At 42.0% G+C, this 25803-nt stretch overlaps 1 protein-coding gene across 2 annotated transcripts; it reads left to right on the forward strand.

Annotated features, from left to right (window-relative positions):
* On the forward strand, positions 1–25696 carry ptch2 (patched 2). Of its 2 annotated transcripts, none has more exons than XM_046852244.1 (22): positions 1–598; positions 2060–2252; positions 9553–9742; positions 9864–9933; positions 10081–10172; positions 12376–12571; positions 12685–12806; positions 13173–13320; positions 14015–14146; positions 14246–14401; positions 14490–14582; positions 14709–14834; positions 15575–15693; positions 15840–16591; positions 17284–17426; positions 17522–17702; positions 17785–18065; positions 18656–18793; positions 18915–19057; positions 22550–22940; positions 23024–23537; positions 23666–25696. In XM_046852244.1, the coding sequence occupies exons 1-22, from the start codon at positions 485–487 to the stop codon at positions 23698–23700; spliced, it is 4329 nt and encodes a 1442-aa protein (XP_046708200.1). In that variant the 5' UTR covers positions 1–484; the 3' UTR covers positions 23701–25696. The 2 variants fall into 2 exon arrangements, with proteins under 2 accessions (XP_046708200.1, XP_046708201.1); XM_046852245.1 differs by lacking the exon at positions 1–598 and adding an exon at positions 1566–1681.
* The last annotated feature ends 107 nt before the right edge of the window (positions 25697–25803 follow it).

Below are 25803 nucleotides of genomic sequence, written 5' to 3' on the forward strand. Positions count from 1 at the left end.
AAGTAATTTGCCTCTTCCTTCGGCCAATGAGAACCAGAGCGCTCCTCCATCAAAACCCAACGCGCTCTTTTTTTCCTCCCTCTCCAGGATCTTCTCAGTGGAGAGATTCACCTTCCTCCAAACGTTCAAGCGCCGCGAGAGCGCGGTCACACTCGCCTCGTACCTCTCTGTCTCTCTTTCTTTTTTTCCCTCTATTTATCTATCTGTCTTTTTCGCTTTAATATTCGGAGAACAAACACAAAAAGAAGAAGCAAGCCAAGGCAAAGCGCGTCCAGACCGAATGAAGACCGAAGGATCTACCCGGATTCGAGCGCATGATGTGGGCATGGTGCTGGAGGAGCTCGGCTCAGCGGAACACTAGCACGCAGAAGAGCTCACCTCCGGAGCTGTGCGCGACGGATGCGCTCGGGCTTCGTCCGCGGATTACCGAGGCGCCCGCCTTCCGTTTTGCTCGCCGACTCCTGCTCGTCGCCTCGCTGGGACTATGGCCTCGGATGCCGGAGTTTTACCCCCGAGCTACACGCGCTCCGGGAACCCGGACCTCACCCGCAGACCCAGCTACTGCCACGCCGCATTTGCGCTCAAACAGATCGCTAAGGTGATTTTTTTTTCGGAGCGCATCCGAGTGTTTCTCTTTGTTTTGTTTTGTTTTTTCGTCATTTTGCGCAACTTTGTTTTGTCGCACTTTGTTTTAGAAAGGAGGAAAAAAGTGTCAATGCGCTCACGCAGGGAAGTAACGGTACCACCAGCAGCTTCTCCTGCATGTTCATGATGTTCTTGTGGTTCTTGTTTTTGCAAACCAGGAGTGGAGAAAAAGCCTGTATGAAGCCTCCATTCATTTAACAGGCAGATGCGCGCATGCACTTGTGATCCTCTCTATCAGCCAGGGCTTCATGTTTGATTGGGTCCAGTGGAGCATTTTCTTGATGAAGTTGTATAACTGACAGATTTCATGTGGATTTGATGGCAAACCTCGAAATCCATCATCAGCCAGGGTTCATTAGAAAGCAAGGAACAATACTGTGTCCTTTGACTGAAGACTGAAAACTTTGCACCAAAGATTTTTTTTTTACTTAAAAACTAAACACAGCTACACTGCCACTTTTTTTTGTTATTCTCTTAAATTTTATACTTATTATATACCATATTATATACTTTATATATAATACTATGTATATATATGTAGTGCAAAGTTTTTCCCTGTTTATTTTTTTATTTTTTTGGGGTCTGAAACAAGTAGAAAGCAGCCAAAAACATGAAAAAATAAATACACGTCAGATTGTATTTTTTTTTACATTGTTTTCGGTCAGCTTTTAGAAACTGTCTGAGGAATGTTTTTCGAAATGCAATACCTAAGGAAGGTTGCCCCAGCATAGCGTCTGCTGTGCATGTGTGTGGTCCACATCAAGCTGTGACGTTTGAATTGCTTGGCACATGAAACTGGATAGTTCGAAATCACCATTTCCGTTTCCCTCGAAGCCAAAACAGTCGTGCAGGCGCTGATTACTGGTTAGTTCAGAAGTCCTGCATAGGTGGTCAGAGACGAGCCATCCGTTTGTGGTTCTTCAACACTGATGTTTTATTCATCGGCCGGGGTTCAGTCAGATATCGAGTTATGCAATAGCATTTGAATCAGTATGTAACCAAGGTCAGATTGGATTCATGAGAAAATCTGCTTGTAGTGAGTATCGAGTGGGAATTGTATCATACATGTGCAAATATATAAACAAACAAACCTGTGGGGTTTGAGAAGGAAATACAGGTAGCAGAAATCGAGATTTGAAAGCTGTTGTTTTGTGCCGTTTTTGTCAGTTTATTAGGGTTTAACACAAAATAAAAGATGCATGTTTCTTCTCACTTGCTACTGATAGTCTTTACCTTTATCAGGCAACTTTCATTTAATATATTCTCTATAACTAAACATCTTATATTTTTGAAAATCCATGTTTTTGCCTGCCTTTCACACAGTTCACAAATACATTCTCTGTGCGTCATTGCCATGAATCCGAAATGATTGTCTATGGACCAAGTGACTAAATGTTCCTCTCTTGTGTCACAGGGAAAAGCTGCGGGTCAGAAAGCTCCACTGTGGCTCCGGGCCCGGTTCCAGGCTCTCCTCTTTACTCTAGGATGTCATATTCAGCGACACTGTGGAAAAGTGCTTTTTATTGGACTCCTCGTGTTTGGAGCTCTCTCGGTTGGCCTACGCGTAGCAGCCATCGAGACGGACATCGAACAGCTATGGGTGGAAGGTGAGTCCATGCTTTTGGCCTTTTGGGGTCTTTTTTGGCTGGGGATGTTTGGGGAATGGATGTGTGAGCCAAATGAACTTGTTTGTGAGTGTTACATTCTGGTGTCAAGTCGTGGGGGGTCTAGGAAAAGAGAGAGACAGCACCATCTGACCATGCACACCATTCCTTTTGCTTCACTGCCTATTTTTGGAGAAGCTTCCCTGTTTTACTGCTCCACAAACAAGCTGACAGGCAGCAGGCTACTGAATGGAAATTAGATTTTGTTTTAAGCTGTACACTTCTCAAAAGTTCATTTTTTTCCCACCAGCCCCTCTGTGGGCTTGCAGTGTGCAGAAGCTCGGTCTTTGAACACGGGCTGTGGGCTCAGGAATTCCATATCTTCTGTCACGCACAAGCAGTGTTCTTTTTTTTCCCCCTAGCGCGTGCAAGCCGTCTCTTGTTCTCTCCCCATCAGGCAGTATTGTTTGCCTTTGCGCCGTGTTTTTTTTTTTTTTTTTTCTTCCCTTCCTTCATTTGACGTCTTTTCTGCACGCCTCACTTATCTCTGCGTTTTCGGGTATCTTTATTTGGTTTTCACACTGCCAAATTCCTTTTAAGCCCCCTAGGCTTTCGCAGTGGTGCTGATCCCCTGCACAGATGGGCTGTGTGAATTGTTAGCCATCTTGGAGGCACTGACCCCTCCCCCCCTCCAGCTCTCTGTGTGGTCCTTAACTATTCTTGGATTCCATTCAACAATAAAGGCACCCTTTCCTCTAGCGACAGGAGGGGAAAAAAAGTGAACACAGCTGAAGTTTACCCACCTGTTACACACATACGGACATAAACACATACTCCGACGTAAGGAGTTTGCCATAACCAGGTTATAAATCTAGTTTTAGGAACTTGTTAGTGCACGATTTTGTACAAGGGACATGTGTGCTCCAGGGAAGTGTTTGTCTAGCCAGTTTATGGACTGTATTAAACTGTTTTTTTTTTAAATCCTTTATTTAACACAGGAAGCTCATATATATTTCTTCACACATCTAACGTTTTCCTTTTTCACTTTTTTTTTTTATCACATACTGAGTTAGTTATATGCAAGCCATGTAGAGAGGAACTTGTTACAGTCGGTCACAAAATTAGAGCACCTATGAAACCATAAAGGCTCACAGAGAGGCAGAGGTGAATAGATAGAAGTGCAGATGCTTGTAAATGGGTGCTGTGCCTTTAAGAGGCAGGGCCCATGTTACTAAAGTTTCTGCTTGTTGTTTCCCCCCAATAGCCCATTGACAAAGCTGCTCACCACTGAATGAAGAGTAAGTGGTTTGGTAACATGGAGAGGTTCTTCTCACACACAAACACAAAAGTCAAACGGACAAAGAAAAGGCGTCTTTAACGGATCCACTGCTCGCAAGAGTGTAGTTCGAAGTTTGGCTGCAGGACACAAAACTGTTAAGACAAATGCAATCAATTGGCAAAACAGCACCTAAGAATTAATAAAAAGGTGGACACCTGGGGCTCACACGCACTTCCTTTTTAATTTACCAAGAATATCTCCAACGCATAATGTATACGCAGTGTTCAGTAAATGTAGAAATGTAAAAAAAAAAAAAAAGAAGGCTGGCCGATTGGGATCATCTACCATCATCATATACCCTAAGGCTGTCAGGGCAACCCCCCCCCCCAAGAAGCCAAATGTCACTCTGGCCACCAGGACCACCCGGGCATCTGCAATTGCTTCCGCGTTCTCTCAAATGATGTGCTAAGAGACACCACATACTGCAAGGGAATTTGGGAAGCCTGTGAATGGTACATTTTCAGCACACTGAGTGAATCCTTGTTGTCCCCTTATATATGCTTTGAGCCTACTATCTCTTTCTTATTGAAATGTAATGTTAGAAAGAGAGAGACTACTATTTTCAGTTTAATACTAAGTGTCAATCACTTTTAATTCATCTTCAGGTTTGGTATTTCAGCAGGGGCTTGGTAAACACTGAGTAATTAGTAATCACACTTTTGTGCTTAAATCATTACCATCTGTTGCGCAAATTTGTTGAAGATTTTTTAAAAATTACAATATGATAAATTAAAACTAGTCTGCTTTGGCTAAAGAGGGCTGAGGTCATTGCTGGAAGCTTGGGAAAGTCTGAGCTGGACCCCATTGTCAGTAAGAAGAAAAGGGGGGTAATAAAGTAGAATGTGGGGTGAAGGGTTGGGGGCAGGGGAGAGCAGCGTTTTATCAGAGCTATCTTAAAACTTCCTACCCATAGGAACTTTCGCACCACGTGTGCACTCGTTCCAGAGGATAATTTGTTAGGAGAACAAAGTCAGAGTCATTTCAGCCTGACTCTCCGAGGTGGCCACCATCTTGTTTCAATCATATAGCAACCCTTGAGAGAATGTAAGTCTATTTCTCTTTCAGAAGGAAGGATAAACAACAGCTTGTTATTGACAAGCGCATGCCATTGCGGTGGTTTCGGAGTGTATTCACGCACAGTCACATGACTAATGGAAACCTTTTGGAAGGGTTGTACAGAATTAAATTGTCGATTCTGAAAATGACAAAAAAAATGTCCATGGGATTAAAAGGACAGCACCATTTGTTAAACAGAAAAAGATGTTTGTGTACTCGCGCACAAGCCGAGGTTAATTCATCTCATCTGTCTCGACACAGTTTCGGTGCGTGTGACAGACATGGGCAACACAAGCAAGCTGTGCAAACATTACGGAAAAAAAGAGTGCTAGGCTTTCTGGGTAGTAAGCTTGGCCGAGATTTTTAAAGTCGCCACACTCTGAGGAAGAGTATGGATGGAGGGAGAACAAACATATACCTTCCCCTTGCAAAGTTTCTAGGTGCCACCTAGAGGAAAATGCCTGATGGATGTAATATGTTTAGTGTTCTGAAACAAGGAAAAAAACCAGATACAACAATTGGAAATAAAAGTTGTTTAAGAGCAGCTTTGCAAGAATAATCCTCTCTATGAACTGTTATTGGACATGAATTGTAGGTTGCAGCAGTCTGGCTACATAAAATAATCTCATACAGCAAAAACTCGGACCTCACCAGTTGAAAGGACAAACAAGGCCAGAGTCAACCTGGGTCAGTTGAAAATGTTTATTTCAGCCCACCCCCTGCCACTTCCCAACCCCCTAGAAGTGTCCACCACAGCCCAGACTCCCAGCCCTCGTTCCTCAAGAACAGCCTATGAGTTGAATACTCAATTCAGCAGGCCTCCCTTTTTCCCCAATGCTGCTCTTGCTAGTCACTTTCAAATCGAGGAGCTGGTGAACTAGCTCTACCTTCAATCCTTTGAACACAGTCAGCAAATCGGCGCATGTGCAGCATTTTTCTGACGAAATACAAAAAATGTAAGAATTTGAAAGAGCACGAGACTACACAATCAAATATGTTTTTTATAATTAAAGTATTATGAAGGTGGCGTTATGTCGAAGGTTTATTTTAATGTTTTTCTTGCTCTACATCGGAAGGGTTGTGAGATCTGTGTGCTCTATCTAGTCCTCAATTTAATTTAACCTCAGAAATGGTCCAGTTTTTTCTTCATGTAGACAATATTAAAAAGTTACAGATCCATTAGAAAGCAAAAATATCTCTTTTGTATATTTTCTTTTTAGGTTAGGCAAAAAAAAAAAAGCAAAAGCAAAAAAAACAATTCTTTGAACTTGAGGAGAATAAAAATGGCTCATGGGCTCAGTAAATTCATTTCCAGTCTGAATAAGACCAGCAATGTGGAAAAATTTTGCTTTTCAGCATGGGATGAATGTATGTTTCAACTACACATTAAGCTGCATTAGCAGCCACTGGAGTGCCTAATGTGGGCATTTTTCCACAGCAGCCAACACTAGGGATGATTAGCATAATTAGTACAGGCTTGGCTATACATATGGAAATGGCCAGGGCCTAAATGCCAGCCGTAGTGGAAATTTATGTCAATGCTGACAGAAGCATGAGGTTTGAATAGATGGTAACAGGAGTTTAGATTTTGTAATCTGTCTTGATTTCTTTTTGGCTCTATTTTCTTCATTAAAAAATGAGATCAGAGCGTTATTTAAGAACAGACCCCGAGTGGACAAAAACACTTGACAGAAACACCCTTGACATCAGCAGTGCTTCTTTAGGTAAAGTGAATCCGTCCCTCCCTTTTCTTACACATTGTTTTAGCTGCCTGGGAAAAGTCTCGATCCATTTGTTTTTGTTGAGTGGGTCTCTCCCTTTAGTTTTTTCACTGTTTGTTGGGAAACATATAAAAAGAGCTGGAAATGAGAGTGACAAAGACGTGCACTGAATCTCCCCATGCCCTTTCTCCACTCTTGGTGAGCCAGAGGTGGAGTCGTCTCCTTCTCACTCAGGGGCGGTAGAGACAGGCACAAATGCTCCTTCAGGGATGTCCCATTCATGGTGTCTATGATTGAGAGTTGCAGTCAAGCTGCAGCGTCTAAAAACATTTGTACTTTGGCCAAAATCTAGCCTTTTGTTAGCCCAGTGTGCCTTCAAAAAGGCGAAGCAAAGAGCCTGGAATGGATAAGATGAATCAAAGACAGAGTGTGTAGATGGCAAACAGTCTTGGTTTGTGCTGGGTGGTTTTAGATGCGGGTGTATGTGCTGGTGCTTGCTGGCACTCACTAGTCTAGTTTTTTAACTTGGGTGGCAGAACCAGGTAAAAATGTCTCTTTCACTACTCGTCCTTGTGGGACTTCCTCCAAATCAGCATGGGTCTTTTCAATGGCCTCCTAATCCCACTAATCTGGTCCACAACACTTTGAAGGTGGCCTGGTATAATGGAGTAAGGACTCGGTGCCAGCAACTGCACACTACAGCACCACTTGCAACTGTTAAAACACCACACACACATACACATACACACACACACACACACACACACACACACACACACACACACACACTAGAAACCACTTCCTTTCCATATTGCTATGTTTACAGCTAAATTTACAAAAGTCACCGTTTATCATCTACGTATAAACTTTTTTTTTTTATATCTGGTTTTTGTTTATTTGGCTTCTTTTCATTTGTGGTATTTGACAGCCTCATAAGCATGAACTAGTATGTTTGTGTCATGCCCGGTGTCCCTCTGTAACTTGCTGGGATACAGTTCATTGCTTCCTGGGTGGTCAAACGGGATGCAATGTGGCATGTAGGTGAAGTCCAGCAGAGGGCTGACCCATGAAGGAAAAGGGCTTCTTCTCCATGCTTAATTACATGTCAATTTTCAGGCTGCCTGCTGGGTATGTAGGCCTTCACACCAGTCTTGTTCATTTTCTAAGCTGTAAGAAAGGCGGTCCTGGAGATCAAAGATTGGTTTAGCTTTTAACATTGGCGTTTCATCTACAGGGAAAAAAAAAACGTGGGGGCAGTAGATAAGCAAATGATTACTTTACAAGATATTGAGGTTTGGTTTGTTTTTTTTTCTGCTGGGGTGCAGTGGTCAGACCCTCCTGGTGGATAATTGGCCTGTGGTGGTGATGTCATTCCCAGGGCTGTGAAAAATGATGGTGGACACAAAAGAGATGTTCAGCCTGAGAGGGAAAGAGAGCGAGACAGAGAGAGAGAGAGGTGCTGCTGATGGATTAACCCTTTTAACAGGATAATACTTTTTCGTTTTTTATTGTTCTGAAATGAATTTCTGGCTATTAAAGATAACGTGTAGCCCGCCGTCATGGCTAAACTGATTTGTAAGGAGAAGTTGGGTAAACCCTGTTACAGTAAAGCCTACGCTTCCTGAAACACTATCTCCGAAAACAGCATAGCAGCGAAGAACTCTAAACCTCTCCATTCTGAAATACGTATGCCTGCCCCTATGCCCATTTCCTCCCATTCCCTGTGGCTGTATTTCTGGCTGTGAAAGTATTTGGCTCCTGTCTCTTTAAGCACACAGCAGTGGTGGGTGGAAAGCGAGCGAGCGAGAGAGAGCAGATCTCCCATCTGGAGACTGGCTGAGCAACAGCTCTCACTCGGCCCTCTATCTGGGTGGTCCAGATGGGAGGAACCAGACACAAATAGCTATAATTTACTTCAGGAGCCCCTGTAATTACAGGCCCAAGGACTGCAGCTCGATTCCTGCAGATGTCTAAATGTATTAAATGTGAACATGGCATCAGAACAGCAAGACCCAAAAAAATAAAATCAAGCACACATTTCTGTTGTGCAAAAAGGATCGGCAAATAGAAACTAGTACTATGGCAATGTGCGATATCAGTTGCAAGAGAAGTTCCACTAACAGCTATATATGTTTTAACAGCTATACAATACAGTAGCTTGCATTTTGTATTGTTGCATACAGGCAGCCTCTGATCTGGGCCACATTGCTTCATGAGTAGCTGAAACACATAGTTCATAGCCATCGCTTCCCCGTGCACTCTTTTCACCACCGCCTTCGTTAATTAGGGGGTTGGACTTTAGATCTCGCCTCCACTCTTTTTGATGTCTTTTATTTCAGCACTGAATACCAAATGAACAGTGTTTTTGCCTGTTCTTTCATTCTTCTCTTTCTTCAGATAGGTCCAAGCGTTCTTTTTTTTTTTACTCTCTTCGCCCCTATCTCATACACACACTCACACACTCACACGCACACACACTGGTTTCACAAAACTGTAGTTCTGCAAGCGTTTGCCTGTCAAACCAGGACACTATCCAGCCTATCTGCATTTTCTGTTCATGGGTCAGCTTGGGAATAAAAGGCTAGTCATGAAGTTCTCACATGACCAGAATTGAAGCAGTGTGAGATAGACGTAAAGACCTCTAGGCCTACGTTTGACAGAGCATGGTTGCAAATTAGCATTTAATATTATATTCATATGTCTAGATCAATTAAGATCCATTTTTTTTTCTTTCTTTCCCATCATGTGGCCCTTTAATAGAGAAGGCACATTTTTAAATAGAAATTGTTCTACATATAAATACATTTTATGAAGCTTTGGGTCTAAGTGATGGGGGATGATGAGGACAGGAGGAGCTATTCTATCTAGGCCTAGGCTATCCTTTGGATAGTATGGTGGTGAGGTTAACCATGAACTAGGCACTAGTTGGTATGTTATAGCTTCTTACAGATTGGGAAAAAACAAAGGGATGCATAGGCTAATTAACCTGGTGCTTATTGTAATTCTATAATCTATCTAGCATAATTAAGCTAAAAACTGCTTATGTGTTTACCCATGTACCTGATATTTTGTTGCAGTGCCTAAATAGTTAGGGAATAAACAGTTACTAAACCTAACAAGAATTCTAAGTCTTTTGTCTACAATACCAAACATCATTCATTTGACTTTCTCTCTTCCACTCTTTTAGCTGGCAGTAGGGTGAGCAGGGAATTGCGCTACACAAAGGAGAAACAAGGAGAAGAAGCAGTGTTCACCTCACAGATGCTTATACAGACACCCAAACAGGAAGGAACCAATATTCTTACCCAGGAAGCTTTGCTGCTCCACCTTGAGGCAGCTGTGTCAGCCAGCAAAGTCCAGGTGTCTCTTTATGGAAAGTGAGTGCAACCTCGAAAAAAGATTGTGGGAGGATCTTTTTTCCATAATTACAGACCTGAAACTCAGCTGCAATACTTGCATCATGTAATGTATGACAATTCAAACCATTTTCTCCCACAGATCCTGGGATCTTAACAAAATCTGCTTCAAATCTGGAGTGCCAATTATAGAAAATGTCATGATCGAGAGGGTAAGTTACTGCTATGACAATTGACTTTATTTCTTTGATTATTTACTTTGCAATATCAAAACTACCCAGACCTTGTTGTGGAGAATATTATACACTTGCTCTATTGATGAATGTGTGTCTTAAAATTGCTGCTCTGTTTTCCTTTAGATGATTGACAAGCTTTTTCCCTGCATGATTGTGACCCCCCTGGACTGCTTCTGGGAGGGCTCAAAACTGCAAGGAGGCTCAGCCTACTTACCGTGAGTGTCTTATCTGACACAAAACACACACACACACACACACTTTCGCATACTGACACATACTAGCCATACATAGCATATCTTAGTATGTGCAGCTAAAGTTAACCTCAGGAGGCTGGACTGGGCATACTCAACCTTTCTGCATGTTACATATGCTCTGTTAACAAGAACACCCCCCTCGTCTCAGAGGCAACACTAGCAGTGACAAACTCCAATATCAAGCCCCAAGCAAAAGCTCCATCTAGGTTGATGATAAGCTAGTGCTTGCTTCCATCATCACCAGGACTTGTGCTGTCATCACAGCTGTGACAGAGCACCTTGCACTTTTTTTTCCATCTATCTTGCTATCAAAGCCAGGCAAAGAAGCCCTCGTGGATAGTGGACAGAGGGAGGAACAGAAGCGATGGCTGCTGCAGGGTGGGTAGGAGGTGGGGGTGGGTGTCCAGGCTGGTGGAGGGGGTATGCTTTTGGTCAAACAATGGTAAGCATTCTCTGGGTTTACGACTGAGTGTCCATCAGTGAGGGGGCCCCAGCTTTGTCAGCACTGGGTAACACTGTGCATTCTCATGGTAATCGCTTGGGTTCTGAGCTGTAAGTTGTCCAACAAATAAAATGGGCATTATTCAAGTCTCGGGCCCAGCAGAAGAGAAAGAGCGAAGCATGCACGAAATTTACAGCAATGTTTGATCTATGCACCTATTCTTTCCAGTCTATCAAAATGTTTGGCATCATGCTTGGAAATTTGTCCTGGTTTCTACACTGGTTTTGGTCTAGATTACTGACATCTATAGCTTTAAAAAAAGCATTAGAAAAATATAATTATGCACTGATGTACATGCATGGATGGATGTGTGTTTTTGCTATCTTCAGTTCACTCAAGGGGCCTTTGTGAATTTCAGCACTCTAACCACTGCCTCTAAATTTTTGGGCTTAGTGTTTTCTTTTTTTTTTCTTTACCAAACAAATGATTTTCTCTTTCTGTGGTCTTTCAGCATGTGTGCATGGAGCTAGGGGTGAAGCTAATGTCTTTTCTTGCTTTTTCTTCAGTAAATTTGAAGGTTTTTGAAGCAGTGTGAGGCAAGAGAGAGAGGGAGAGAGAATGAGAGTGAGAGAGAGAGTGAGTGAGAGAGAGAGAGAGAGAGAGAGAGAGAGAGAGAGAGAGAGAGAGAGGAAAACTTGACAGAACAAAGAGCAGCAATCTATGGAAAAACAAAAGGACCTAGGCCAGTTCACTCAAGCAAAAAATAGGAGATAAAGGAGGCTCTCTTTTGCAGGCAGGAGCAAAGGCGCTTGGTATGTGGGAATGGGAGAGGCACAGCTTTATTCTAAGCTACTCTTCATGAGTTATTGGAGATTGGGCCCAGTGTTAGGACACTATTCCCTCTCTCTTTCTCCCTTCAGCAGCCAGCACTGGCCACTCTGAAAGACCCCCCACTTTCCTTGGTGCATATATCAACCTGAGTTTGCATCATTTTAATGGATATAAACAGAAAGACTGGGCTGGGAATATCAGGTTCTCCCTGTAATTCTCAATAGCTTTAACTTGAAAATTACATTTTAGAGACTTGACGCATTGATATTGATTAACTGCGGCTTTGCAACCGGTTACGCTCATGTCGTTTATGTCTAACATGATAAATACCCCGAGAGGACATACATGCAAGAGGGGAGGCTTCCTCATTTAATAATCATGTACCTTTTATAAATATAGCTTTTTAGACATCTTAATACAGCATAGCGTGTTGCGATTGTTTCAGATGTAGATTTGAGTGGGGCACTTTGGTATTGAGTTTAGAAGGCTGTGGATTAGAGTGTTTAGCAAGAGGCCCGGCAAGCATCGAGTTTTGAGCTATAGAATAGGTTAGTGGAGAACTTGACCCACCACGAATGTTCTTGGCACCATATCAAGATGTTTGGGAGGCAGAGGTAATTGTTATGACTCTATGTACAGGGGTTAAGATACTGAAGTCCGTGGCCTGCCGGCGCTTTATGCTCCAGCCGTGTAATAGGATAATAAACGCTACTTTGTGCTGTGGCTGTGACCCAAATGAAACCAGCATGAAATTTTAGTGCTGTCCAGCCTAGAAACCAATAGTGAATAGAAGTGAATGAAGGGTGGCACTGAAGCTGTATGTTCAGATAACATATTAATGCAGTCATTATTGTCATTAATGCAACGATGCATATTTTCTGTCTTATCCAGAGGGATGCCTGATATTCAGTGGATGAATCTGGATCCGCTGAAACTCATGGAGGAGTTGAGCCAGTTTACCTCATTAGAAGGTTTCAAGGAGATGCTGGACAAGGCTCAAGTTGGCCATGCCTACATGAACCGGCCCTGTCTTGATCCCAATGACCCAGACTGCCCACTTAGCGCCCCCAATAAAGACCTGCGGCAGGTGGGCACGGACCTTTGGAATGCATGCATGCATGGACATGACATATGCCACAGTTGCATATATGCAAAGCAGATTCTAGGTGTTTAAATAATTTGTTTTGCTGTCCTGTTCAGACTCCAGATATTTCTGTGGAACTTCAGGGTGGCTGCCATGGTTTCTCCAAGAAGTTCATGCATTGGCAGGAGGAGCTGATCCTGGGGGAACTGACAAAGAACTCACAGGGATTTTTGCAAAGGTAAGAGAGAAAGATGCAGGCTGTGCAAACAGAGAGGAATTTTCTTTTGAGTTTTTAAATCTGAATGCAGCATTGATTTATTAATGGACACACAAGTTCTAAACAGAGATAATAAATTAGTATAGCTGACAAAAATGTAAATCACTTTAATCAATAATGGATTTGCAGAGAAATTGAGAATATAATAGAATCAAATGAAACCCTGTCCAACTTACTGTCTTTTGTCTAGATGAACATTCATGTAATCAATGAACTTGTTTTATTTTAATGAAAGACTTTGTCTTGGAGGAGTTTGGACACCTCCCCATCATATTGTGAATGAGGTCATATGTGGGTCTCACCTAACGCTTCCTTTTTCTCTTGCAGTGCAGAGGCTTTGCAGACCATGTTTCTCCTCATGAGTCCCAAGCAGCTATATGAGCACTTTAAGGATGACTATGAGATCCATGACATAAACTGGAATGAGGATAAGGCCACTGCCATCCTGGAATCCTGGCAGAGAAAGTTTGTTGAGGTATTTTTCTGCTCTTTAAATACTACATAAGCATGCATGGATCTCTGGATTTACCTGCAATAGAGGTCAGGGCAGGGGTTGTTTACTTGTTTAGGAAAAAAAACAGGGACTTCTGTGTGTATTAAAGAATTGCAATGTTTTTCTGCATTCCATGTATCCTCAGCTATAGTAAAAAAGTCCTCTCAGAATTATAGAAACAACTGACACTTAGCATGCTGAACGAATGAGAGAACATAAGAGTTAAAGAGAGGGAGATAGAGAAACAATGGGCAAAAATTGGGGAAAAGGTGGTGTTGGGAAAAAGGGGGCAGGGCACTGTAAAAACAAAGTGCTGACGTATTTAGTTCCCCTTCAGGTTCCTGGCTCTTTATAGAACTGATGGAGTAGCCTGAAGGGTAATCTCATATGATCCTTCTGACCCCTGACCCTGGCATCTGTGCTCATTATTCCATGCTTATCAAACTTTCGGTGTGTTAACATCGGGCTGTTTGTGTGTCATTTGCTTTTAAAAGCTGAGGTGAAGTGCTGATATAGTCATTTAAAATGTACATGAATAGAGGATATATGATAAGCAAACAGGCTTATTTCAGTAATATATATCATAATAGTAACATGTTCATATCTGCTTTTCATACCTGCTAATAATGTCTAGTAATAAGTTCTAATTATTTGTGATCATGGCTTCTCTTGCTAGGCGGTCCATGGAAGCATTCCCCAGAACTCCTCCTCTACTGTCCACGCATTTTCTACAACTACTCTTAATGACATCATGAAGTCCTTCTCTGATGTCAGTGTCATCAGGGTAGCAGGAGGTTACCTGCTCATGGTAAATTATTTGTTACAACTGCTATGTTATTATAAGGATGCTGAATTCATATAACTGAATTTCTAATCAAAATTAAAAACATTTTTTGTGTGTTTGCAGCTGGCCTATGCATGTGTATCCATGCTCCGCTGGGACTGTGCTAAAAGTCAAGGTGCTGTAGGTCTAGCTGGAGTGCTACTGGTGGCGCTATCTGTAGCTGCAGGTTTAGGGTTATGCTCTCTGCTGGGGTTGTCTTTCAACGCTGCCACCACACAGGTACACACAGAGACCCGCGTGATCATGTTTGATTCTTATAATAATTTTTTAGACACATTCTAAAAGAGATTGCTGTAATCCTTCACAGGTGTTGCCATTTTTGGCACTAGGCATCGGAGTGGATGACATGTTCCTTCTGGCTCATTCTTTTACTGAGGCTGGCTCCAACATCCCCTTTAAGGCATGAGGCTGATTTATACTCTAAGCACAATGCTGCTGTGTCACTCATTTTAAAATATGTGTTAAATATTTTTGTTGCCGTGTATTAGACTGTGTATTTACTCCTTGCTGTTTTGTGTGTGTGTAGGAAATGACTGGTGACTGTCTCAGAAGGACTGGTACTAGTGTGGCTCTCACATCTATCAACAACATGATCGCCTTCTTCATGGCAGCTCTAGTGCCCATTCCTGCTCTTCGTGCTTTCTCTTTGCAGGTATGAATAAGCCTGATTGTGTATGAATTTGAGAGCGAGAGACCTGCAAACGTTTGCACCTTGCGGTGGCTTTTCAGTAGGCTGGCAGGAACGGTACCACTCTGAAAAGGTCAATGAAGTGTAGGCGTAATAAATGAGGGTCTGCTTTTGTTCGTTTTGGCCATCCCTCTTTCCCTCGCCCTATGTTTATGGCTGCTCCCCTCTGTCCACCTAAAAACATAGCCTGTTCTTATACAGATTCAGTGAGAGATATAGAGCAGAGAGTGTAATGGGATGAGTGAATACTCAGTATATCACTAAGCTGTCAAGCTGCATTTCTTTGATCTCTCTAAGCAAACACTGGGTGGTCCTGCTCTTTAGTGATAGGTAGTATAATGTCTGCCCCAGGCAGGCAGGAAGACAGGTTGTGTGTGTGTGTGTGTGTGTGTGTGTGTGTTGTGGTTGTGGGGTGGATGGGGGGGGGTTTAATACTGCTCAGGCCAGCCGTATCCTTGGGAGTCCTCCTTTCACTAGTTTGTTGACTATGTTTGAAGTAGAAGTAGGGAGGAGGGTAAAGCTGTTTGATTTAGGGTGCAGAATTTACTTTCCAGGATTCAGTCTCAAGGCACTAAAACAGTGAGGGAGCTTGAATGCTAAGAGTGCTTTTTATCAAGTCGGGACAGCCGCTGTGGAGTTGGGTGTTGTAAATGAAAGTGTGGTTCTTTTCGTCTAATCACTCTTGAAATTCTCGCTGTTTCCAGGCCGCTATTGTGGTGGTATTTAACTTTGCTATGGTCCTGCTCATCTTCCCTGCAATTCTGAGTTTGGATTTGCATAGACGCAAGGACAAACGACTGGACATCCTCTGCTGCTTTTACAGGTAGGCATTACTAACTGTACGATACCTCAGAAAAGCCTGCTTGAAACTACTTCAGTGCAGTCAGTCATTGTTTTTGATGTTTATTATTTAATATTGATCTTAATTGGTCACGGATTAATGTTGTTTATTTATCCACCTCTACGCAGCCCGTGTTCCTCGCGAGTAATCCAGATCCAAAGTCAGGAGTACTCTGATGCCAGCGATAACCACACCCATCATCAAAGCCCACCCACTCCTACGTTTGCTGGTTCCACAATCACCACCAGCACTCACATCACCACCACAGTGCAGGCGTTCACCCAGTGTGATGCTGCTGGTCAGCACATCGTCACCATTCTGCCCCCGACGTCTCAGATCTCGACCAGCCCTCCCTCTGTGGTGGTGTCACCCCCAGACTCCAGACCCACCGCTGACCCTTACGGCTCCCAGCTTTTCATGCCCTCCAGCTCCACTCGGGACTTGCTAGCGCAAACAGAGGAGCCGAGACTCGGACGTGAGTGTGTGCCTCTGCCCTTTTTGCAGTGGAACCTGCCCCGCTTTGCTCGAGAGAAGTATGCACCACTGCTGCTTAAGCCTGAGACAAAGACAGTGGTGGTGGTGATATTTGTGGCACTGCTCAGTATCAGCCTTTACGGTACCACCATGGTCCATGATGGCCTCTACTTGACGGATATCGTGCCCAGGGACACAAAGGAATATGATTTCATTTCGGCCCAGTTTAAATACTTCTCTTTCTACAATATGTACTTGGTCACAATGGACGGCTTCGACTACGCCCATTCTCAACGCGAGCTCCTGCAGCTTCACAATGCCTTCAACTCGGTCAAGTACATCGTGAGAGACAGTGATAAAAAACTGCCCCGCATGTGGCTCCACTACTTCCATGACTGGCTCAGAGGTAGGAACCGATTTTTTGCTCGTATCATTTGGGTGCATATAGAAACAGGCGTCTATTTGTAATGGTTAATTTGAATGAACATTAAATTCTCTTATTATCAATGTTTCCATGGAAAAGACACCCATAAACTAATGGCACGATTTAAGGCACAAAAATACTTAGGATTTGTTCATTTGGATTAAATTTTGGGATATTTCAGCTGAAATTATCAATTAGATCAGGATAAATTGAACTCAGTTCAATTAGAGTTCAAATAAGTCTATATGTAATTTTCCCCCCTCCTACTTTGGCCTTAGGGAGGAGGATCAGAAAGAGTCAGAGGTTATCTCTGCCTGCTTATGACCTCTTCACCTGGCCTAGAAAAAAGCAAAATCAACTGGAAAAAGAACCTGATTAAAAAAATTGGTGTCAAAGTGGTCTTCAGAGTGTCTTTGCCACTACACTGCCTTAATGTGTGGAGATCTCTGTAATTTAAGAATGGTTGAGGAAGTTGTTGCCAGACTTTGTAATTTGAAGTGTATTAAAGGCTCTTGCTGGTTGGTTTATTCACCTCCCACACACACTCCAAAAATAAGTGATTTTGTTCAGTGCTTCTAGAGTGATTTCATGTTTTTTTTTATGGAACAAAGTTGATATGTGACAAACACCTGTTGTTGTTTAAAGTCACTCTAACATAACATTGTTTTTAATAGGACTGCAGGCTGCATTTGATTCTGACTGGGAAGCAGGCAGGATCACCCATGACAGTTACCGCAATGGTACTGAGGACGGAGCATTAGCTTATAAACTGCTCATTCAGACTGGCTCTAAAAAAGAGCCATTCAATTACAGCCAGGTACATGTCAAATGTAATATTTGATATTTGATTTTTTAAGCATTTGTATTAGGTAAAATAGAGGCAAAATTGTATTCATACATTTTCTCTTTTAGCTAACATCTCGACGCCTGGTTGATAATGATGGTCTGATCCCCCAAGAGGTATTCTACATTTACCTGACTGTGTGGGTCAGTAATGATCCCCTGGGCTATGCAGCATCACAGGCTAACTTCTATCCCCACCCTCATGAGTGGATTCATGACAAATATGATACCACTGGAGAGAACCTACGTAGTAAGTGTCCTCCTTAAAACCTGTTCTCATTTTACCTCTGTCCCCACATTATGTGTCTTAATGTTGTGATATTTTTTCTTAGTCCCAGCTGCTGAGCCTCTGGAGTTTGCCCAATTTCCCTTCTACCTGAATGGCCTTCGACAAGCTTCAGACTTCATTGAGGCCATTGAGAGTGTGCGCTCCATCTGTGAAGAATTTATGCGCAAGGGCATCCCAAACTACCCTAACGGGTACCCATTCCTTTTCTGGGAGCAGTACATTGGCCTGCGCCACTGGTTCCTACTGTCTATCAGTGTGGTGCTCGCCTGCACCTTCCTGGTGTGTGCCATTCTGCTACTTAACCCCTGGACAGCAGGCATTATTGTAAGTCCACTTTTTTTGTTCTTCTTCCCTTGCTTATTCCTAATTCTTTAGTGAAAGTTAGAGGAGGGTTCAAATCCAACAATGCATCAGACATTAGGAATCGAAGAGAACACAATTTCTGTTTTCTGGGAAGGGGTATTACTGACGGAAACACACTAAATACTGACATATAAATAACTATAAAAAACAAATAAAAGTGTCCTCTTCTCTGAAGAAGGCAGGTTGTTTAGAGGGATCTAACACATATACGCATACACACACACACACACACACACACACACACACACACACACTCATTTTATATTTGAACTGGAGCTGTAAGAACTGTCTTGGGTTTGTACAGATATTTGGGAACTGGGCAGATCTGCCCATTTGTGACTGTGGTCTGCTAAACCCATTTAAGAATCTGTGGGATTTGGGATGGGGCAGCTTGAGGCGGGGGTGGTCTAGGGTCAAGTTGGGGGGTGGCTGTAAGTGTAATGACTTTTAAACATTCCATACAAGATGTTGGGCCTTTCGCCCAACAGATGATGGTTAAGCTTGGTGGTTTGCTACAAGTTTAATACAATGTGTTTTACATTTTTCCATAGGTTTTTATCTTGGCAATGATGACTGTAGAGCTGTTTGGCATCATGGGTCTGATTGGTATCAAGCTGAGTGCCATCCCTGTGGTTATTCTCATTGCCTCTGTTGGCATCGGAGTGGAGTTTACAGTGCATGTTGCATTGGTAAGAGAGAAAACATTCACATTCTTAGCATCATCTAAATTTTGCAGAAGAAACTAATTTGTAAATAGGAAAGAGGTGTGTACACAGTGGCTCATAGCTGTTTCACTGCCTGTCTGCGCAGGGATTTCTGACTGCCATTGGAGACAGAAACACACGTTCAGTTGTGGCTCTAGAGCACATGTTTGCACCTGTAATGGATGGCGCCATTTCCACTCTACTTGGAGTGCTCATGCTGGCTGGCTCAGAGTTTGACTTCATCATGAGGTGAGTGATAATCTTACTAATTTTTTGCCCCTCTCACGTCCACATACTGAAAACTGTTCAGAGGTGTGTAGGCTTTGCAGTTTTTGTACTAAGGCAAAAGAAACAGATGTTATTCGGGGTTAAAGCAGGAGGGTGACAAGTGTCACTCATCCCTCACTCCTCACCTGGCCTTGCCACTCAAGAAGTTCAGGCCACCCCTTAGTGTTGCTTCATCGCAAAAACAAATGTAGAAAACTTCAAGAGTGTGTAACAGCTGCTCGTAAACATGTAAATACCCACTGGGTGGTGACACACACATTCTCAACCCTTTTCTTGGGAAGTATGTCCAATCATCCGGTTGAGAGCCTCTGTGCCTAAAGAGGCCACCACATAAGATGGATGTTTGCCTAGTCCATTAGTGAGTTCGACCGGTCAGAAAGGCCCCAACCAAAAGCCTTGGAGCACTGCCTTTGGCCTGCTATTTTCCCTGTTTCACTTAAATGTCTGGTTTAAAAAAAAGAAAAAAGAGCAAATAGCAGTGTTTTTCTGCTGAATCTGGGCTCTGCTGGATCCTGACCACAACCTTGAGAGCAGCCTCAAACAGACCCACAACATAAAAATGGCTTAGTTAGAGAAGAGAGTAAAACTGAGGAGAAGTACATTGAAAAAAATCTAAATACCCCCAGGGTGGCTTCTTGGCACCACAACTATTCAGACATTCTCCAAGAGTTTGAATGAAGTCAGATGGTGAAAGGAATTTTTTTCCTTTTTTTTTTCTCTTTACCCTAAAGATTGAGACAAAGCTGTATAAAGAGGAGGTGGAGAGGAGGAAGAACAGTGTAGTCAGGTTGTTTGGGAAAAAGGGGTTCCTTTTAGGACAGTGGTAAAGTAGAATGAGTTGGGGGAAGAGGTAGGGGGTGGGGTAGTTGGAGCAAACCACTTGGAGGGTGCAGTGTGCCAGCATTGGGGCATTCACACTGGGAGGTCCTGTTTAGATGTAGGGCGAAAGAAAGGGTGGATGAGAGACAGCACAAGTAAGCAGGCCCTCTAGCTGGGGAGTAGCATAAATATGGTCCTGTAAACATCTCCTGGCGGTGGGACACTGAATAAACACCAGAACAAGCTCAGCGGCCCCTCTCAGAAGGACCCACCCCTTCCAACCCCTGACTCGGAATGGAAAAGATTACAGTTTATATAAACAACAGAATTCCTAACACTAGGTCTACTCTGGAGGTCTAACCCAAGTGGGGCCCATGGATGTCTTCTCACTTTTTTTCCCCTGCTTTTTCTTCCTCTGTATTTTTTCAGCTTTAATAAATTACAATCAACTTTTAGAATGTTGACTTAGTAAAATAAACAATTATCTTTTTTACAGTCTTTTCATGTACACAATAAAGAGGGAGTCAGAAAACCTCTCACAAACCAAAGGTGGACTCGAGTAAAGCCTGAAACACTTGGCTTTTTAAAACTTCTAGACACCTTGTGTTTTCACAGATTATGACAAGCTTTTTGAAAATAACTTGAGATTACCCAGACAGTTCCTCCAAATTCTTATTTTTAGCACAATCCATTTATCTTATCAGGTTGTGGGGATGAACATGAGAACCTTTGCATTAGCATGCATTCTGAGTACAGATCAGTGGAATCAAGTGCATCTCAAAGACACAATTAACCCACAATCAGAGGTAGTCTGGGACGTATATGACCTCACGTGTACATAACAACAGAAGTATATAACAAAATAATGGACTGGCATTACCCTTGACATAAATAGATTAAATGCATCAATCTCTTCTAGAAATCATTAATTGAAAAAAAGACTGCACTGAATAGGATTGTTGTACTAATAGGTTAATTAATAAGTCCATTTATAATTCGAACACTCATGTTAATGCCAGGTGTGAATGGGGTCTCTGTGTGCTTGAAGATATCTACACACAAAATTGTTAACAATTATGCAGGTTTGAGTAATAGAATGAGGCAAACTGTATATGGGAGAAGAATTTTGTGCCCTTCCCTTTAGAGAAATAAATGGCAAATTAACAGTAAACGTAGGTAATTGCAGTTCTGCTCATCTGAAAGTATGATGTACTGTTATATAAAAACAGCGCTTTGGAATGCACCCCGGAATAAAGATTTAGTGGGGCATTGGCTGTCTGGCCTTGCAATCTTTCTAAAAGACTTGTGTTATTTATTGGCTTGAGAGTCCTTAGCTTGCCAAGACAAACCTATGGGCTCATTGGAAGAGACAGGTCAATGTACAGCAGCTTCCACTCTAAAACTTGAATGCTCCCAGTAGAGCTTTTAGCAGTTGTTTAGTCCAGTCCTGTTGGGTGTGACATTAAGGAATATTTTGGGTGTGTGTGGCAGGGATTGTTAAAGGGAACACTTTAAAGTCCCAGAATCCACATCCTGATTTTTTTTTTTCCCAGACTGTTTTTTTTCTCTTTCTTATCCTCCAGATATCTGAACCACAGCTCGAAGACTCATATTGTCTGTGTATGTTTGAGCTTATAAACTGAAGCACTCTCTAATTTTCTCATGCTCCCTTTCTTGTGGTAAGGGGCGAGCCTTCTTTTGGTGCCATGAGCTGAAACGCAGAGACGCAAATTATTGTAGCTCTGCAGCCCATTATGACTGCCTTTCTACTAGCACACCAACCAGGACACACAGCTCTACTTAGATCTTTATTCAACCCACCTAGAGCTACACCCTTGTAGGCTATATATCCCACCCCAATCATGCATTGCTGTCAGAGTCAGCTTCCAGTGAGGAATAGAGGAATACATTTTACATTATTATGGACTAGATTTACTTAAAATTACAATCGAATCACAAAAATCTGCTACAATACTGGATTTGTTGTCCATTTACTTTTACCGTTGGCTCTTGGGCTAATTGTTTTATCGGATGACCTTGTACTGTAATTTTGTGGTGTGATTATTGCTAAAGGGAACATTTGAGGAGGAAGAATTAGAATTAGGTTTTTTGGCCTGCCTAGCATAAATACAGAGGTGATGTATCTTGCTCAATGTGAAATGGGATCTCACTGATAGGGGATATTAAGCTGCTAAAAGGAAAACTACTAACAGGTCATGAAATGGAAAGGGTTAATAAGAATATGCTACGAGAGAGAGAGAGTGAGAGCAAGCTTTTTGGAACGAGGTGAGTGTTTTCTGACGTGTAGAATCCGCTCACTAATGTAAACACACTTATTCAGGAAGTGCCAGTGCAGTCGTGATAGATGAGGGTTCCCAGAGGGAGCGAAAGCCAGTGCTTACGCCAAAGATGGAGCGTAGGAATTTCTCTTCAGCTTTGTCCGCTTGCCAAGAGAGAAGACATGGCAAGAGGAAATGGTGGGAGGAGGAGTCAGAGGGTAGAATTTAGAACTTAGAACCCATTTCACTGTTTTTAGGAAATAATTTGCCACACAGTGCCACTTTTAGGTTGCATATGATTACATTTTTGGTGCTTTTAAGTAAAATGTGCATCCCATTTTGTTTTCTTTTAAAGGTACTTTTTTGCAGTGCTGACCATTTTGACATTGTTGGGAATTCTAAATGGCTTGGTACTGCTGCCTGTTCTGCTATCCATCATGGGCCCTCCAGCAGAAGTCTTTCTTGGCAGTAATTCCAGCGGGCTCTCCAGTCCCTCACCGGAACCCGTTCCCAGGATCATGAACAACCATGGCTACTATGCTGGGCACATCCCCCGAGCACCACGACAGGCCTTCACCGAGGTCTCAGACTCCGAGTACTACTCTGAAACGACCAACACATCCGGTATCGGGGAGGAAGACTACAAGCACTGTGACAGAACTGCATACATAACCACACCTTCAGAGCTGCCAACTTCCCACATACTGCTGGAAGCCAGCAAGAACCCATCATTTCCGAAGCTCACAGTAGGTTTCTCATATTTAATAAAGTTGATAAAATTGCTGTCTCCATGTTTCAGAGCTTTAATCTGATGCCTTGTATTTCATAGGTTGTAAAACCTTACAATGAAATTCCATCAGCCACAAGCCCCCAAAACGAGGCAGCGCAGAATGCAGTCAATTCCATCAGTTCACAGATCACACGTTGGAATGGCAAGTCGGAGTGCCAGGGATCCAGGCAACACCATTTACCCAACAACAGTGCATACTCTTACGAGAGAACTACTCACTGTGGTCCCAGACTACAGAAAGGCAGAGGGCCACAGCAGAACAGGACTAAAGCTCTGCCACAAGGTGGCAACACACTGCAGCCGCCAAGCAACACTGTCACTATGGTTACAGCCACTGCCTCAGTAACCGTGTCAGTACACCCCAATCTGCCGGGGTCATATCAGGGTACCGTGCACGAGGTCTTTGAGGACAGCATGTCAGACTCTTTTGAGAACTCAAAGAGGACTTCGCAAACGTATGGAAAAGCTAATCAGCCTTCCAAAAGAGACTCTTTACAACTACAAGATCTGGAATCCCTAGATAACCACCAGCATCAAGCTAAACAGGGTCTAGGTAAGTCATCTATACATTTCAACAGGATCAAGACATAATGTGCATTTAATAAAAATTAGATTGATGACGTAAGAAAAAACGAAAGAACTATGGTTCTAACTGATTGTTCCATTCTTTGTGTGTTGTAGGTTCTACATGGACCCAAACAGCCAAAGATTTCTAGACAGCACACATCTTCACCCTACAATTCCACAAACCCCTTTGTCTGGAATCTATTTCTGGCTGTTTTGGGAGGTCCCTATGCTCTGTCTTTCTGAACTGTACATAAACCTCACAGATAAGAGGATTTATTTTAAAAGATATTAAAAAAATATACATTTATAAATATATACAAATATATTTTAATACTAAAAGAGGGGAAAAACTATTTAAAAGAGTACTGTATCACTTGTGTATTGTCTTATGTAAAAGTCAGATATATAAGAGGATCCATAGGCTTTGTTTCCTCTTTTTTTTGTTGTTGTAAAGATTGAGAATTGTGTTATATGTAAAAATTCAGAGACGTTAATTATTAGGTTATTGCAAATGAAAGGTCAGTGTTCTTTTTTTGCTGCTATACATCATATATGATGATGTCTTGAAAATGAGTAGAACCCCCTCCTCGATGTAAGCTGTAACATTCGATTAATATGTTCTTACACTGCGAATTTCGTTGACTTGTTCCCGGATTACATCACAGTTCTATGTATTCATTTGGCAAACACTTCTTTTGAATGGGACTTAAAAGAGAAATAGAATCCAGTTGAGTTTTGGGCCTTTGAGTCAAAAGTCAAGAGATTTGTTCAAAAGCCCAACAGTGGATGTCTAGCAGTGTTGGGATTTTAACTCACAACCTTACTGTCCCTAACACAGAATTTTAACCTCTGAGCAACCACTGCACTGTACTCCCTGATGGTGTCTTGTCTTTGATTGCACTGTAACATGTCGAAAACTTAGATATATTCAGTCCATTCCTGTCACAAGTATTTAATTTCTTTGAAATATCTCTTTCTACCTTTATTTCACTGATAGCATTTATTTCAATTTTGCTTACTGACACACGTGGAAACTTGATTTTTTTTTTTTTCTTCACTATTGGTGTAGTTCTGTGCTAAATGGACAGTGATGAAAAATGTATACTTCTTCTACAGTCCATAAACCCCTAAGGTTTAGCCTTATAGCTTCTCACTGTCTCCTCTGTCTATTGAGGTCAGTAAAACCTGCCATGTAATTCAGGACTACAGAATCAATATGTTCATATACAAATTTTATATCGCAGTCAATACACTTGAATACTTGAGGGGCAGCATTTTTTTTATATATATAATCAGCTATACAGAGTTTAAGTCTTCCATTTGTTACAGTTCTCCTGCTGAAGCTATGAGATATATAGCAGGTCCATTTTCGTGTTCCTTAAATGTCAAAAGGGAATCTTATTTAAGTACAAAGGGAGGTAAAGGTTTTGTTTATTTTTAGCTGCTTTAGAGGTAAATACATAGCTGAAGTTCCATGCAATGGTGGATTGTTGTTTTCCCACAGACTTCTCCAGCTAGACCAGTGTATTAACTCATTCAAGCCAGTATTTCTTCTTCTCTGTTTCTTGGATTCTACTTTTTTTCAATACCGGTCACAACACTGCCAGGATTAAACCCAGGGAAACATTCGATTTATGTGACAGCAATAAGGAAAGACTTGGGGATGGGGGTCCTGTACTTCTATTTGAAATGTTATGTCATGCCATATGAATTATTTATATAAAAAGTTTTATTTTTGTAGTTTGTACAGATGTTAGTCTCTAGACTGATGTTATATTTTTAAAGAGTAAATATATTACAAATGCAAATATATATAATTATATCTATTTGTTGCTTTTTCAGGGGAGGGGGGGTGTAAAATTGGTTGGAGTGGAGATTTTCTTTTTTTTTTTTTTTGTTTTTGTTAGATGAGAAGAAAATCTGTTTGGAAAATGAAGGAGGGGTGTGTGGTTGTCACTGTCCACCTTGTGTAGATGTCCTTGCTTTCTTCTTCATCTAAAAAAATTGAACAAATATCTATTTGTTGTCTAAAACACTGACTTCAGAAATCCATGTGCAAGAAAAAAAAACACAATCTTTGTGTGATCGTTATTTCCCTTCACCCTTAACAAGAATTCAACTAACAAAATAAATGTTCCAAATCAACTTCTGTATGGTGGTGTGTTTCTTTTATATGATTTTTTTAATGCTGTAGGATGCACTAGGAGATGTTAGATTAAAATCTACAATGCAATACTTTGATACTGTTTTTG

This window comes from Silurus meridionalis, chromosome 6 (genome assembly GCF_014805685.1).
Source record: "Silurus meridionalis isolate SWU-2019-XX chromosome 6, ASM1480568v1, whole genome shotgun sequence".
Taxonomy (NCBI): Eukaryota; Metazoa; Chordata; class Actinopteri; order Siluriformes; family Siluridae; genus Silurus; species Silurus meridionalis.